The following is a 15068-nucleotide window of genomic DNA, read 5'->3' as shown; positions in this document are numbered from 1 at the left end:
GCCCACGGTCCCCCCCCGCTGCCCTTCCAAGCATCTGAACGGCTTTCTCTTGCGCCGCTACCTTGCTCTTGCGAGTGCGGTGTGCAGTTTCCTGTTAAGCTGTCACAAAACCACGAGCAGCAAAAAATCACCAGTGACGTTAAGTGTTCGCTTAAAGCCAGACAGATTGGCAGAGACCCGGGGGGATTTCACCTTCCTGTGCACTGGGGCCGGGTCACTGGCAGGTTTGAACTCGTGTCTATGGTGCAGTTTCTGTCACGTGTCTGGAACCCGCGATCTGGGGCCGTCGGTGACTCAGCCGGAGTCGGGGTCTGGTACCGGGGGGGGAGGGGGGAAGAGAGATTCTGGGCCCTGCGCGGTGCCGGGGGTCAGACGAGACGATCGCGCTGGGCCCGTCTGACGTTAAACGCGATGGGTTTAAAACCAGCCGGCAGTGCAAACAACTCCGTGTCAAATGGAAACTGGGAGCGGCCGGGAGAGCAGCCGCCCGTCGTGTGCCGGGAGCTGATGCTGGGAAATCAGCGTCGTTCCGACCCAAGGCCCGGTCTGTGTTTGGGGAACAGGCACAGCACCGTCCCAGAAAGCGAAGGTTAAACACTCCCCTCCCCCGCCCAGACATCCCAGCGGGCTGACCCCCTTCCCGCAGGGGTTTTCCCGCCCCTGGGTTCCCGGGTCGCCCTGTCCATTCCTTTTAATATTGGCATAAGAGCTTTCTCAAATCCTCTGGGACCTCGTGCATGTGCCAAGGTTTGTTACACATCAACCTCAGGGGTTCAGGGATCTCCTCGGCCAATTCTTCCCTACCCGGTCCTGCCGGCTTAGACATGTCGACCTTTAGCATCTGGTATTTAACATCCCCCCGGTCACTGGCCGAACAGAGAGCCTGGTACCGCTGCTAGAGCCAAATGCCTCGGCCACTTCCTTCCAATCCAGGTGGGGAACATTCCCCAAACCCGTCTGCCTTCGGCGCGTCCCTTGTGGGGCTTTTCCCAGCTGGGCCCTGTAACAGCTGCGCCCGCACTGGGATCTTGGTTAGTCCTGAGATGTGACAAGGGCTTGTGATCCTGAACCCGACTGACCACCGGGCTTTGCACTGGGGACTGCAGCTCCCCGTATTAACGGTCTGGGTCACACCCTGCATAGCTTGTACCAGCTCAGCTCATTCCACTCGCGGGACTCCTGGCGTCCCTCTGTCCTCTCCTGCGTGCTCCCTGGGTACCACCCGCCCCTGCCATGCCAGCAGCTCTGTGCCCCCCATCCCCCATTCATAGATCATAGACTCCAAGGCCGGAAGAGCCCACGGTGATCATCTGGTCTGACCCCCTGTGTCCCACAGGCCAGAGACCTGCCCCACACTAACCCAAGAGCGGATCTGTCGGAGGAACAGCCCGGCTTGATTTAAGAACCGTCCGTGACGGAGAATCCAACGCGCTTCTCAGGAAATTCTTCCCACGGTTCATTCCCCTCCCTGGTACAAATGGACACCTGGATTCCAGTCTGAACTTGTCCAGCCCACCCCGTCCCGGGGCCTTTCTGCCGTGGGGCTTTTCAGATCTAGCCAGAGAGGTCTGTCCCGACTGTTACTAAAAATACCCTGGGAGCAGGGGGGCAAACACAGCAGAGCATTGCCAGGGCTTGCAGCTGCTCCAGGCCCAGGGGGGCTGACCTAACCCTGGCCACAGCTCCGACAGCCCCGGGACTGGCTGCCAGACACCGGTTCTGGTGGCCACTGCTTCGGGTCTGAGAGCTGCTCCAGCCCTGTGTCACGGACTCACAGATCGCGCCCACTCTTGGCCCCATGCGGTCCGTGGGGGGTGCCCCTTTTAGTGAGACAGCCCTTCTCGGGGGTCCACTCTCTCTCGGGGTCAGGCCCCTCCACCTCCCGGAGCCGCACCTCTAGGAGCCTTAGCCCGTCTGTCTCTGCCGTGGGCCCCCTCAGGAAGTCCCCTCGCTCTGGACCCTCGGGGCCTCAACCCCCGAAGGGGTTGATGCCCCCCCCACCCCCCGGCCCTGTTCTCTAGCCCAGAGCGACTCTCAGCCAGCATGAAGCAGGAGGGTTTATTGAGAGTTGAACACAGCACAGGAAACTCTCCGGCCTCAGGCCTGGCCTCCCTCAGCCCAGCACATCCCAGTCTCCCTGCATCCAGGGGGGCTCTGCCTGCTCCCCCTCTCCAGCCCAGAGCCCGCCTGCTCCCTGCTGGGCATCTGAGATCACCAGCCCCAGGCCCCACCTCTGTCCATTGTCTTCTCTCCAGGGAAACAGGGTCGTAAACCGGGGCCTCCGCTCCTCGCTTCTGTCCTCTGGCTGGAACCGGCTGCGTCTCCTCAGCTGGGCCTCCGGGTCACCAGGTCTCCGGGTCACCGGTCACTGGGGTATCCATCCTCCCGGCCATCGGCTGGGTCCCCACGTCCTCTCTCCGGTCCTCTGCAAAACACACTCCCTCTCCCCTCCCCTCGTTAAACCAGTAACACCCAGGGAAACTGAGTCCCACCCCCTCCGCATGCAAACCATTGAAACTCCACAGAAACCCCCCCACTTCGTCACACTCTGCCACCAAAGACATCCCAGAGGTCCTGGAAAGTCCCAGAATTTGTGATCTCCGTCCGTGACAGAATCGTATCCATAATCGCAAGTCAGATTCAGGTTTCACGCTTCCTATGGGGGCCCCGACCTGCCACCAGGCCCAGGAACCCGCCCGAGGATATAAAGCTAACGCAGCGCGGTACGAACTGCCTGGGCCGGGTCTGGCCCCCCAGCTGCCGTCCCAGTGTAGACGGACCCTGAGTGCGAATGGCGTGTGCTGTCCAGGGAGCTAACGCAGCGCGGTACGAACTGCCTGGGCCGGGTCAAAGGGTCATTGGCCAGTTGGAGGATTGGGGGAGCCAATGGTCCATTGGCCAATTGGTCACCTGGGGATTGGACGGTCCCTGGAGCAGGGACCAGGTTTCGGTCGGGTATCCGTACAGCGCAGGGCACAAAGGGGCCCTGACCCACCACTGGTGCCCAGCGGGCCCCCCGCAGTGCAGATCCATCCCCGCAACGCTCCCCTTGCCGCTGGGCCCGGCCCGGGACGCCCCCACCTACCACCAGCTGCTTCTGGAACTCCTGCTCCGCGTCCTTGAAGGAGCGCTGCATGAAGAGCCGCAGGGCGTCCGCCTCGTGTGTCCCATGCGCCGCCGAGAGCTCGGCCAGCTCCGCCGGCAGCCGCAGCCCCCCCATCCCGACCGCGTACTGAGCCAGCGCCTCCCTGAGGGCCGCCTCGTTCTCCATGGTGGCCATGGTGGTCACCGCGTTTTTCCCCTGGTTGTACACATCCTGCTCCCTGTCGGCGCCGGTCCCCAGCAGGCACACGGGCCCCTCCATGACCACAGGCTAAAGAGAGGGAGCGGCAGAGAGCCCAGCAGGAAGAGTGGTATGTGTGAACAGCTGGTGTCCAAAGCGCTCCGCCCCAGAGGCCCACGCGAAGGGAGCATTTATCTCACATCCCCCCCCAGCAATAAATGGCTCCAACCTCAAATGCTACACACAGGCTGACCCATAGCTGGAGCGATCAGCAAAACAGGTCATTGTGTGATCATTAGGGTTCAGAGTTAACAGACTATCACTAGAAATGGAGCAGTTCACACCACTCGCAGGGCTTTTGGTTCAGGCTCTCTGCACACTGAGGCAGAAAACCCTGCCCAGAAGAGGTCACATTTGGAAGTTTTCTTTGCAGCCACAAGGGCTGGTGGAGCAGGGCTGGAGTCTCACTGGTGCTAGGGCCCCTTTACACACCTCAGGAAGTACAGAGGCCCCATGTTATATTTTTCACCCACTTCCACAGGGCCCTAGTGTTGGTGAGAATCCAGCCCCAAGCTTCTAGAAAACCTTCCCAATGTGACCGGAAGCCACCTGGTTTGCTGCCTATGTCTGCAGAGAGCCTGACCCCAGTGTGAGTTGTGTCTTTCATAGCAATGGCAGGTTACTCCTGGAACCTAACGATTGCTTCATTATCTGTGTCACTGATGATCATTTCAGCAGGAACACCCAGCCCAGGTGCTTCTTCCGTGTCACTGTGGGAAATGGGGCAGATCTCGGAGCTGTGAACGGAGTTGGTGAAACAGCACTTGGCCAGCTGGTGACAGCAAGATCACACCAGCTCCACGGGGCCCTGACCGGGTCGGGATTTCACACAGCTGGGGGGTTTGGTTCCGTGTCCATTTCCCGATGCCCCCGCCGGTGCCAGCCAATCCCGCTGCTTAAACTGTCCTCCAACATTTGCACTGCCAGGACCTCCCTGGGTATTTCACTAATAAGCGGGTGAGAACTCTATGCCCTGACAGGCCCTATCCTGGCTCCCAGCCCCCTTGCGCTAACCATTAGACACCACTTCCCTCCCAGAACTGGGGAGAGAACCCAGGAGTCCTGGCTCCAGGCCCCCTCTGCTGTAACCACTAGCCAACCTGCGGTTTAGCAATCTCACAGCACTGATCCTGCCTGGACAGCCCAAATTCAGGGCAGCCAGGGCGGGTTCGCAGCTTGTCCCGGCGCGCCAGCGTCTGTCCCGCATGTTTCTTAGTTCCAGCGGTGTCGATTCACGTCACCAGAGAGCAGCAAAAACACCCAGACATGAGAGTGAGGTTTGTGGGGGAGGTTTATTTAATTGCAGAGCTTAAAGCCGTCCGGCTGCAAGGAAGGGAGAGAGGCGTCCCCGTCCGACGCCCACGCCAGCTCCCATCCCTCGGCCCGGGGCTGGGGAGGTACCCGGGGCAGAAGGCTGCCTCAGCTCCAGGTGTGGTTGTCTGGTGGCCACCTCGCCTGGGTCCTGCCCCACAGATCAGGCTAATAGGCCCAACCATCCCAGTATCCCTCTCCAATAGCACCTGTGCATCTTGAGGTAGCACGTCTCCCACAATGCACCCTCCCTGCAAGGCTCTGTGGGGTGAGATATTCCTCCCTGACCCCTCCAGCGGAGTGTGGGGGGGCAGCCCAGGCCACGAAGCGTGGGGGCTGGGAGCCCTCGGCGTTGCAGTCAGAACCACCCAACACTTTGCTGGACATTACTAAGCTGCTCGTTGGCAGAGCGTCCTGTGGCAGGGGGTTCCGCGGGTGAACAGGCCGCTGGGGTAGCGAGGCGAGTGGGAGGCCGGGGGCCCCTCAGAACATCCGCCGGACAAGGCTGCTGACGACCCCGGCGGCCTTGCCAGCGAAGCCAGGTAGCACGAGGGTGGCCACATCGCCCAGCACCCCCAGCGCCGATTGGATCCATGACGGCTTCTGGATCTCCTCGGTCTGCTGCTGCAGGCGCTGGATCTGGTTCTCCAGGCGTCCGGCCTCCTCCCGGAACCCCTCCTTCAGCAGGGCCTCCTGCTCCTGGGGGGCAGCGACAGAATGAGGGGGATCCCCAGCCTGCCCCATGGGACAGTCCCTGCCCCACAGGCGGGGGTATCCCGCCCCTTGCCTGCCATTTGCTAGCACCCTGGCTGCCCCATGGATGGGAGTCCCACCCCCGGGCAGGCTGAGGCCGGTGGCAGGGGCACCCTTGCTCAGGCTGTGCCCATCCTGTCCCCCCAGTGCCAAGCACCACCCCCTCGGTACCTTGAGTTTCTGATCCAGCATCTTGCCCTGCTCCTCCAGCATCTTCTTCCTCTCGTCCTCCAGCTTCGTCTCCAGCTGCTGCAGATTCTCCTGGTAGCTGCGGTCCTGGTCCTCCAGCTTCTGCTGCAACTCAGCCTCCTTCTGCTTCAGGACCTGCTGCTCCCGCTCGGCCGCCTCGACCCGGGCTCGCTCGGCTGGCACGGGGAGAGAGAGGTGGGTCAGCATGGGGAGGGCCATGGTGACTCTGCCCACCAGGGCTGCAACCCAGGCACCTTCTCCCCCGCCCCAGCGGCGTGATGTCCCCCCAGTGGTACCTGCCATCTCCTTCTCCTTCTCCGTCAGGGCCTCGTCCGTCTGCAGGATGGACTGGGCCACAGCCTCCTTGGACTGGAGGAACTCCTGCAGCACCTCCTCGGCCTGTGGATGGAGCGTAGGAGACACAAGGTCAGGGGGGTTGTCTTGTGGGGCCGGATCCGGGTCGGGATTCTGGATCACAGCACCGGAAAGTAACTGGCTGGCTAGGCAGGCGGGGGCTGGGAGACAGGACTTTCCCCTCTATGGGTTGCGGGCCCTGATCCAGTCCCAGGGCAGGGGACTGACTGGCTCAGGGTGGTTTGGAATGGGACATGGGGGGCCTTTCCCCTCCAGGGGGCGCTAGTTCCAGAATTAGCATTTCATTCCCACTCGACACCCTCGGCACCTGTTCCGGATGAGCTGGGGACTGAACACGTTTTGTAACAGAACAAACAACCTCTTCACACGAGCGCTAACCGGCCCCCGCCAGCAGCCCCAGCAGAGCAGCTGAGGACTGGGTTGGCCACGGGAACCTGGCCCGGGGCAGGCGGACAGCAGGGAGGTCTGTGCGGGTGGGGTAGACGCATTCTGATGCTGCCCCTGATGCTCTCAGCAGGGCTTCTTGGGCTGCAGAATGAGGGGACGCACAGACAGACAGAGCCAGGCTCCAGCCCTCTCCTACCTTTGCTCCCTTCCCTGGCACCTGCCAGTATCTCTCCACCACATGCCACTGGTCGTCCTGGAAGCACTGGTAGCCCCCGGGCACTGAGTAGACCCCCTCACCGATCCGGTCATCCAGCTCGTCCGACAGCTCCATCAGGGCGGCCATGCAGCGGTCCGAGGACACCAGCTCATTGCGCCGGCAGAGCTCCTGCTTCTGCTCCTCCAGGCGGCGCTGCCAGGTTGGGCACAGACAGGGCAGGCGTGAGCCAGGGTGGAGGGGGGGGGGGGAAGTACAGATGGGGCAGGGCCAAATGGGCAGGTGTGTGAGCCAATCCGCATGCACCCGGGGCTGGAGGTTGGGCCGGGTCCCTTTGGCCTTGCATCTTGGGTCTCCAGCTAAGCAAGGGCCAGAGCTGGGAGATACCTGGGGAAGGGGATCAGGGGAGCCCCACCCCCCCCATCCCACAGAGGGGCAGCTATCCCATAACCCCCGGGGCCGGCGTGAGGGGCCGTACCATGAGCTCCCCTTGGAAGCGGCGGTCGTCATCCTTGAAGGCGCGCGCCATGAACGCCCGCAGCGCCTCCCGTTCGCACTGGGCGTGCAGCTCCAGCAGCTCCTGCATGCTCTCCGTGGGCAGCGCCACCCGCCGCTCCAGCTGCTCCTTGTAGACAGCCACGGCCTCCCGCACCGCCGCCGAGTTCTCCATCTGCGCCAGGGCCAGCACCGCGCTCTCCATGCAGGGCACCGCCCCGCTGCGGATGGCGTCCACGTAGGTCACTGCCAGGTTCCCCAGCACTGCCAGAGGGGCAGGGTCAGCGCCAGGTTCCCCAGCACTGCCAGAGGGGCAGGGTCAGCGCCAGGTTCCCCAGCGCGGACGGAGGGGCAGGGTCAGCGCCAGGTTCCCCAGCGCGGCTGGAGGGTCAGGGTCAGCGCCAGGTTCCCCAGCGCGGCCGGAGGGGCAGGGTCAGCACCAGGGGGCCCAGCGCGGCTGGAGGGGGGCAGGGTCAGCGCCAGGGGGCCCAGCGCGGCCGGAGGGGCAGGGTCAGCACCAGGGGGCCCAGCGTGGCCGGAGGGGATCAGAGGCAGTGCCAGGGGGCCCAGCGCGGCTGGAGGGGGCAGGGGCAGCACCAGGGGGCACCCCACAAGCCCCGTTGGCCCCAGCATCGCATGGGGAGCTGGTGACCCCCTGTGACGGAGTGGGTTTTTCCTCATTATGTTGTACATGAGCCTATGTGAGCCTGACTGTTTTGCACGAATGCTGTGTATGCCTCGGTTTCCCTGGGTATTGCACCAAAGCCTGGGTGGTGGGAATGGGGGGGGGTGACTTTTGCTGAGACCCTCGTAGGCGATGGCCAGGAGAGTTTGCAACCAGGTGACACTGTGCCCCGGGAGTGAGACAAAAGACCGGAGGCAACGGGCATGTTGGGGCCCGGCAGCTTGAGGCCTGGGGGCGGGGGGGGGGCAAGCCCTGACTCTGGGCTCTCCTCCCACCAAGATGGACTTCACTGAATGTTCTCACTCCCTGTGCTCACAAGCTCTGTTCTACGCTGGGTTCCCCACGACTAATAACCCGTCTGGGTCACTCGCTGGCTGGGAGTCGCTGTTGGCTGCAGGGGGGGCAGGGCCCTTTGGCTGCCCCAGGGGTCCCCCCCAGGGGGACTCGCTGCGGGGAGCTCGGGGAGAACAGGGGGCTGAACGCTCCGAGGTCAGACCCAGGAAGGCCGAAGCCGTGTAGGCATCTTGCCCTGGTGAGAGAGGCTAAACCAGAGTCCTGCCTGGCTTCGTTCGGAGCAGTTCCAGGCCATCGGCCCTCTGACTCCGTGGCCGCCCCAGCCCAAGGGCTATGCACACTTACGGGTCCCGGTCACCACATGGCCGCCCAGGAGGGTCTTGGGCTGCGACGTCTCCCAGATGTGGTGGCAGAATAGGACCACTTGCTCCTGGAACTTGGAGTCCAGCTCGTCCTCCCGCAGCTCCTCCAGCCGGGGCAGGCCAGTCCTGTCAGCCGGCTGGACGAAGACGAAGCATTTCCGGGCTGGGAAGAACTGGCGGATGCACTCGCGGGGCAGGTTGTAGAGCTGGGCTCGCTGGCTGCTGCCTGGGGAGGAGACGGGAGCTGGACAGCAGCCCTGCACTGACATGCGGCTGCTTCTGGGGGGCAGCGCAGCGGCTGTTGGACAGATTCCCCTGGGGGGAAGAGACCCCGATATCCACAGGGGATTGAGGGGAGCCGGGGAACCATCCCAGCTGGAACGTGGCCGGGACAGCAAACGCCCCAACTCCCAGGGACCGGTAACCCCCGCAAGGTGTCAACAGCTTGGGTTTGTGTCTCGTGCAAAAGTCACCCCCTCTGCAAGCACAGCGCCCCCTAGTGCCCCCCTGGGGCCAGCACCGCTCCCCTACCTGGCTTTAGTTTCAGGGCGTTCTCCAGGTACTCGTCCTCGGTGATCTCCCGCCCGTCCAGCTCCAGCTGCAGCGTGAAATCCCGCACGGCCCACACGAAGGCCGGGAAGAACCGCACGAACTCGGCCGAATCCTTCCCCTCCTGCCGGCCGCCCCTGCCCTCCGCCTTCACCTTGATGCGCTCCGTCAGCTCCGCCACGTAGCTGGGGGCTGGCTAAGGAACTGGAAACGCAGCCCCCCCGCAGGGTGGTCATGCTCCCCCGGGGCCCCCCAACCCACCTGCAACGGGGGCTCAGAAGGGACCGGGGGATGGGGAGGATATTCCATTACGACACCAGGAAGCAGGGATCGAACCCACCACCCCCAGGGTCCAGAGCAGCCCCCTACAGCACTGGAGCTAAAGCAGCGACTCCGCCAGCTGGTGGCAGTAGTGGGTTGTTACCCACCACACGGAGCGGCCACTAGAGGGCGCCGTGGTGCACACCCTGCGCCGTGGGTCATGATTTCGTTGCGGGTCAAGAATTTGGATGGAACCGTGGGGCCCTTCCTCAGGGACATAGGCCCCCCCAGCTCCCTCAGCCCCGGCCCCCAGGCAAGGATACTGCAGCTGGTCCATGGCCTGCTGGTTGATGGTGCCCATGCTGTTGTAGACCAGGGTGCTGCTGAGTAGCACGGCCAGCGCGAAGATCCACGTGTCGTTCTTCGCGTCACCCTGGAATGACACCCACCGTCACCGTCCTGAGTGTGTCCCAGCCGCAGAGCTCAAAGGCCATCGGACAGCAGGGCAGGATTGCCAGCCCCACAGCACAGATGGGGAAACTGAGGCATGGGGGCAGGGTGGCCAGTGGAACAGCCCCCCAGCTCTCCGGAGTCCCAATTCAGGCCACACTGAATTCCCATTCTTGGAGCCAGGAGAGTCGCTATTTGGGGTTGGCGTATTACCCTCTCCCACCCCGTTAAATCCCCAGCTCCCAGAGGCACGGGAGAGGGTGGGAGTTCACATTGCTCTTCTTTTACTGAAGTAAGTTTATAACCCACGTGGCTCTATTTAAACTTTGGGAAGGCGACAACCCCCTCCCCACCCCGTCCCATGGGGTCCAGGTGCAGCAGCCCCCCTGCAGGGCGTGGGGTTTTCAGCTGCTCTCGTGCATTTTTCGGGTCCCGACTTTTTTTTGCCCCCTAGTGGCTGGCGATACCGGCTCTTGCCTCCACCTAGCGCAGAGCGAAGCCAACATATGGCCAAGGCTGCGGGATCCTTCTCCAAGGATCCATCTTATTGGCCATGTCTGAGCCCCTCTCCAGAGCGAATGTATTTATCGTCACACTCCCTCTGGCAGGCGGGGTGGGGAAACTGAGTCCAAGGTCACACAGGGGGTCTGTGGAGCAGGGATTTGAAGCTGGCTCCCCCAAATCTCAGGCCTGCCCTCCACTACTAGAGTGGGTCACAAAATTGTCACTGAAGAACACTGAATTGTTGATACCAAAATCACTGGTGAAACAGGGTCAGTTAAGGTGAATTTCCCAACTTGAAAAATTATTGGGGAAAAATTTTCAGAATAGTGGAAATAGCCCGACTGGCCGTTTGTCTAACCAGAAACTTGCTGTTTTGCAAGGCAAAGCGACATCTCGTTGCCAACATTTTGATAAATTTAGACCCAGTTAAGAAAGAAAATAAAAAGGTGGAAAATCAAAATGAAATGGTTGAAAATGATCCAAGTTTTTTGCGTGACCCGGACCCAGGACACGTTTCCGATTTTCAGGCCCTGGCACTTTCGCCCCATTTTAATTTTTCATCACGATTCGGGATGGGAAACGTTTTCGATATCTCAACAGTTCTCCCCGGAGAGGACAAGCGTTTCCAGCCACGCCCCTGGGCGTCCCATTCCAGCCCCGCCACGGCATCCCCAGACCTCCCAGAGTTGGCACTGCCCCCCTCAGAGGGCGACACCCCACATCAGACAGCCCCTCCTTCCCCTACATGGGGCTCGCTGAGTCTGTCCCTTCGCACAGGGAGCTCCTTAAATACCCCATCCCCTTTCCCAGCATGCCTTGCCCTGAACTACAAGTCCCAGCAGCCCCTGCGTGCCGAGGGGCGTTCCATCCTGCTCTGCAAATTGGCTGATTCTCATATGCTGCCCCCCCCCACCCCCACTCACCTTCTCCACGTCGCCCAGCCCCTCGGTGTCCAGCAGCACCAGGGTGTGGCCGGCCCGGCGGGGGTGGGGCAGGCACCACATCCAGATGCCCTTGGTGTGCGACTGCACCGTGGCGCCCAGCGAGAACCCTGGGGAGAGAGGGGCGGAGCTGGGATAGACGCAGAGCGAGGGAACCCAGGAGTCCTGGCTCCAACCCCCGCCCCTCACACTAACCACTAGACCGACCCCCGCTCTCCCAGCATCAGGGAGAGAACCCAGGAGTCCTAGCTCCCAGCCCCTCCCCCTGTTCTGACCACTAGACCCCACTCCCCTCCCAGCGCCAGGGAGAGAACCCAGGAGTCCTGGCGCCCGGGGGCAGGGCTCACGTCTCTCACCTGATCTCTTGCTGGCCAGTTTGTTCATGAGGTAGGACTTGCCGGTGCGGTACAGCCCGGCGATGGCCACCACCACCACGGGCTGGGAGATCTCCGCCAGCACCTGCAGCGCCTCCTGCTGCACCTGGAGCTCCCCCGCCGGGCTGTTCTCGATCAGGCAGATGGGGGCCGGCATGGGGATCTCCATCGCGCTGGGGGGGGCGGCCTGCGGGACACAGAGTGGGGAGGGTCAATGTGTGGGGGGCCAGACATGCAGGGGCAATGAGACTCAGAGCCAGGCGCCCCAAACTGCGGGAGACACTTCCACCCGCCCCGGGTGCAGCGTACGGACCCCAGCGTCGCCCGCGGCAGCTCACCCCGGGGCAGACAAGCCCTGGCGCTCCCGGGCATCGCTGCAGACCCCCTTGAATCGCAGCTGTTGGGGCTGCTGCTGGACAGGCAGGACGGTCCAGTGCTTAGAGGGCCAGCCTGGAATCTGGGGTCACATCCCAGCTCCCCCACAGACTCCCCGCCACTTAGGCCAGGGTTTGGAAGGTGTTTCGTTGTTGCTGCACTCAGCAGTGCAAGGCCTGACTGTCCCTGGTCTCAGCTGCTCCGTGCCTCAGTTCCCCCATCTGTACAATGGGGATAACAGCGCCACCCTGCACCCCCAGGGGGAGTGAGGGTCAATACATGAGGCTGTGGGGATGGGGCCCCTAGAAGGACCATCGAAAGGGCTACCAGAGCCCCCGGGATGGAGCCATGGGGCACGCAGAGGCCTCTTGCCTCGATTACACCCCGTCTCTGAGCTCTCTCCGGCTGCCCGGAAGCCGCGGGATGAGCGGAGGTTGATTTGTTTCCATTCAGTGGCCGGAAAATCCAGGGGAAAGAATTGTTTCGACTCTTCCCGAGAGGGGAACGTGTCTGGTGGTCTCGTCAAAGCAAAACCCCCCAAATAAATCTGCTTGGGGCCTGAACACAACGTTTAACCTTTGTACATTTTTTTTTTTAGAAGAATCTCACTACGTGTGTGAACTTCGGTTCCAAACGAACCATTCGACCCCAAACTGCCCCCGCTCCCTTTTCCATGGCATTTCTAGGCAGATTTTCACCCTTTCTGGCTCTCTGGTTTTAACACAACCCAGCTCCATTTTGACACAAACCGGTTTCTTCCAGCCGAAACGCGTTGGTGACCCTGTGACACTGCGCCCCGTAGGCCTCACCGTGAGATGAGGAGGAGAGGGTGACGGCAGAATTCTGCTGCATTTGCTACAAGTCATGTGAGGGGTCATTGGACAAGGGATGGTTTGCTCAATACGATCATCCTAGGTGTGTGCATGGAACATTTTGGTATCTGAAGTTATGAGTATTGACTGTGTATCTGTACATGACAGGTAGTTACACCTGGGGAACACCATGTTTTCAGTCTAGATAGCGGGTGGGGAATGGCCTGTTCAGGGCAATGGGCCATTAGGAAAGAACAACAGGCCTTAGGAGAAGCTCATCTCCCACCTGGGGAGCCTCCCTGAGAACCCCAGACACAGCCTGTGAGTGACGCTGCTGTGACGCGACAGGGACATGCGATGAGACCACATGACTCCAGCCTCCATCTTGGGGTGTCAGTATTTTCCCACAACCCAGTCTGGGAACCAGGCTTTGGAACAAAGGGCTCCCGCCAGATGCTACAGCTGTATGAAGTGGGCAGTGACGTCACCTGGGTTTCTTCGCTCCCCACCCAAAGAGACCCCTGGAAACCCCCGAGGAACAAAGTCTGACCGGGGGGAAGTGCTAGCCCCAGGCTAAAGGGATTTCTAGTCTGTGTATGGAGCACCCGGGGGTTCCAAGCTGTCAGCGAGGGCAGCTTGTCCCTCAAGGATCTGCAGCCGGCGTGGATCATCCATCAGGGCGAGACTCTGCGAATTCACATCCAATCTAGTTAGTGTATTAACTGAGTTTGCGGTTTGGTGTATTTGCTGGATAATCGGCTTTGGTCTGTTTGCTATCCCTTATAATCACTTACATTTGATCTTTTGTAGTTAATAAACTTCTTTTAGGTTTTAATCCAAACGCGTGAGCTTTGCCTGGAGTCAGGGCCGGCTCCAGCGTTTTTGCCGCCCCAAGCGGCACTTCGGTGGGAGCTCTACCGCCACCACTTCATTCTTCGGCGGCAATTCGGCAGCCGGTGGTTCCCTCCGAGAGGGACCGAGGGACCCGCCGCCCAAGACCCGGACGTGCCGCCCCTTTCCGTTGGCCGCCCCAAGCACCCGCTTGCTGTGCTGGTGTCTGGAGCCGGCCCTGTCTGCAGTGCTTGGGGGAGATCTCGGCTTGGTTCGCACAAGTGTGCATTGTTCTCCTCACATTGAGGGAAAAGCGGACGGGGTGTTGAACCCACGTACTGGCCAGCTTTGACCAGGGCCGGAGGGCGCTGCTCTGGGGCCCAGGCTGGGAGGCTGGCGGTCAGAGAGCCTGTGTGTAACTGCAGCTGGGTGTGGCCTGACCTGTGTGATGCTGGTGGAAGTGCAGCTGGGGGGTTTTACAGCGTGTCACAGCAGCACAGGGTGAGAGGGAGCCCAGGCTGGTGGGTCAGGGGGCTCTGGGGTACCCCAGTTCCAGTGGAACCCCGGGGGGAACCTGTCACAACCCCATCGGCAGAGGAAGGGCACTGGGGTCTGTGGGCCCATTCACAGCTGTGGTGACGGAGTTAGGGCTATGGGGTAGAGTTATGGGGTTAGGGCTATGGGGTGGGGATAGAGTTATGGGGTTAGGGCCATGGGATGAGGGTAGTTATGGGGTAGGGCTATGGGGTGGGGTAGAGTTATGGGGTTAGGGCTATGGGGTGAGGGTAGTTATGGGGTTAGGGCTACGGTATGGGAGTAGTTATGGGGTTAGAGCAGGGGTCGGCAACCTTTCAGAAGTGGTGTGCCGAGTCTTCATTTATTCACTCTGATTTAAGGTTTCTCATGCCAGTGATACATTTTAACGTTTTTAGAAGGGCTCTTTCTATAAGTCTATAATATAGAACTAAACTAGTGTGGTATGTAAAGGAAATAGGGTTTTTAAAATGTTTAAGAAGCTTCATTTAAAATTAAAATGCAGAGCCCCCCGGACCAGTGGCCAGGACCCGGGCAGTGTGAGTGCCACTGACCCCTGGGTTAGAGCTATGGGGTGGGGGTACAGTTATGGGGTTAGGGCTATGGGGTGGGGGTAGTTATGGGGTAGGGCGATGGGGTGGGGGCAGTTATGGGGTTAGGGCTATGGGGTGGGGGGTAGTTATGGGGTAGGGCAATGGGGTGGGGGCAGTTATGGGGTTAGGTCTATGGGGTAGGGGATAGAGTTATGGGGTTAGGGCTATGGGCTGGGGGGGTAGTTATGGGGTTAGGGCTATGGGCTGGGGGGGTAGTTATGGAGTAGGGCTTTGGGGTGGGGGTAGAGTTATGGGGTTAGGGCTATGGGGTAGGGGATACAGTTATGGGGTTAGGGCTATGGGCTGGGGGGGTAGTTATGGGGTTAGGGCTATGGGCTGGGGGGGTAGTTATGGGGTAGGGCTTTGGGGTGGGGGTAGAGTTATGGGGTTAGGGCTATGGGGTAGGGGATACAGTTATGGGGTTAGGGCTATGGGC

The 15068-nt window shown here is 61.2% G+C and overlaps 1 protein-coding gene across 2 annotated transcripts in view; it reads right to left on the bottom strand.

The window, feature by feature from the left end:
* Positions 1 to 4616: 4616 nt before the first annotated feature.
* LOC117869602 (guanylate-binding protein 1-like) overlaps positions 4617 to 15068 on the bottom strand; it is a 12595-nt gene continuing 2143 nt past the window's right edge. The window contains exons 2-11 of one of the 2 annotated variants that reach the window (XM_034756573.1): positions 11470 to 11674; positions 11096 to 11223; positions 9542 to 9651; positions 8940 to 9142; positions 8392 to 8634; positions 7051 to 7331; positions 6555 to 6767; positions 5893 to 5995; positions 5579 to 5772; positions 4617 to 5353 (exon numbers count right to left, since the gene is read on the bottom strand). In XM_034756573.1, the coding sequence (XP_034612464.1) occupies positions 5138 to 5353; positions 5579 to 5772; positions 5893 to 5995; positions 6555 to 6767; positions 7051 to 7331; positions 8392 to 8634; positions 8940 to 9142; positions 9542 to 9651; positions 11096 to 11223; positions 11470 to 11656 (1878 nt within the window). In that variant the 5' untranslated portion in view covers positions 11657 to 11674 and the 3' untranslated portion in view covers positions 4617 to 5137. The remainder of the gene's footprint in view (positions 5354 to 5578; positions 5773 to 5892; positions 5996 to 6554; positions 6768 to 7050; positions 7332 to 8391; positions 8635 to 8939; positions 9143 to 9541; positions 9652 to 11095; positions 11224 to 11469; positions 11675 to 15068) is intronic. The other variant, XM_034756575.1, reaches the window with a different exon arrangement.

Source organism: Trachemys scripta, chromosome 24, assembly GCF_013100865.1.
Source record: "Trachemys scripta elegans isolate TJP31775 chromosome 24, CAS_Tse_1.0, whole genome shotgun sequence".
NCBI classification, from domain to species: Eukaryota; Metazoa; Chordata; order Testudines; family Emydidae; genus Trachemys; species Trachemys scripta.
This window is presented reverse-complemented; position numbering and strand designations above follow the sequence as displayed.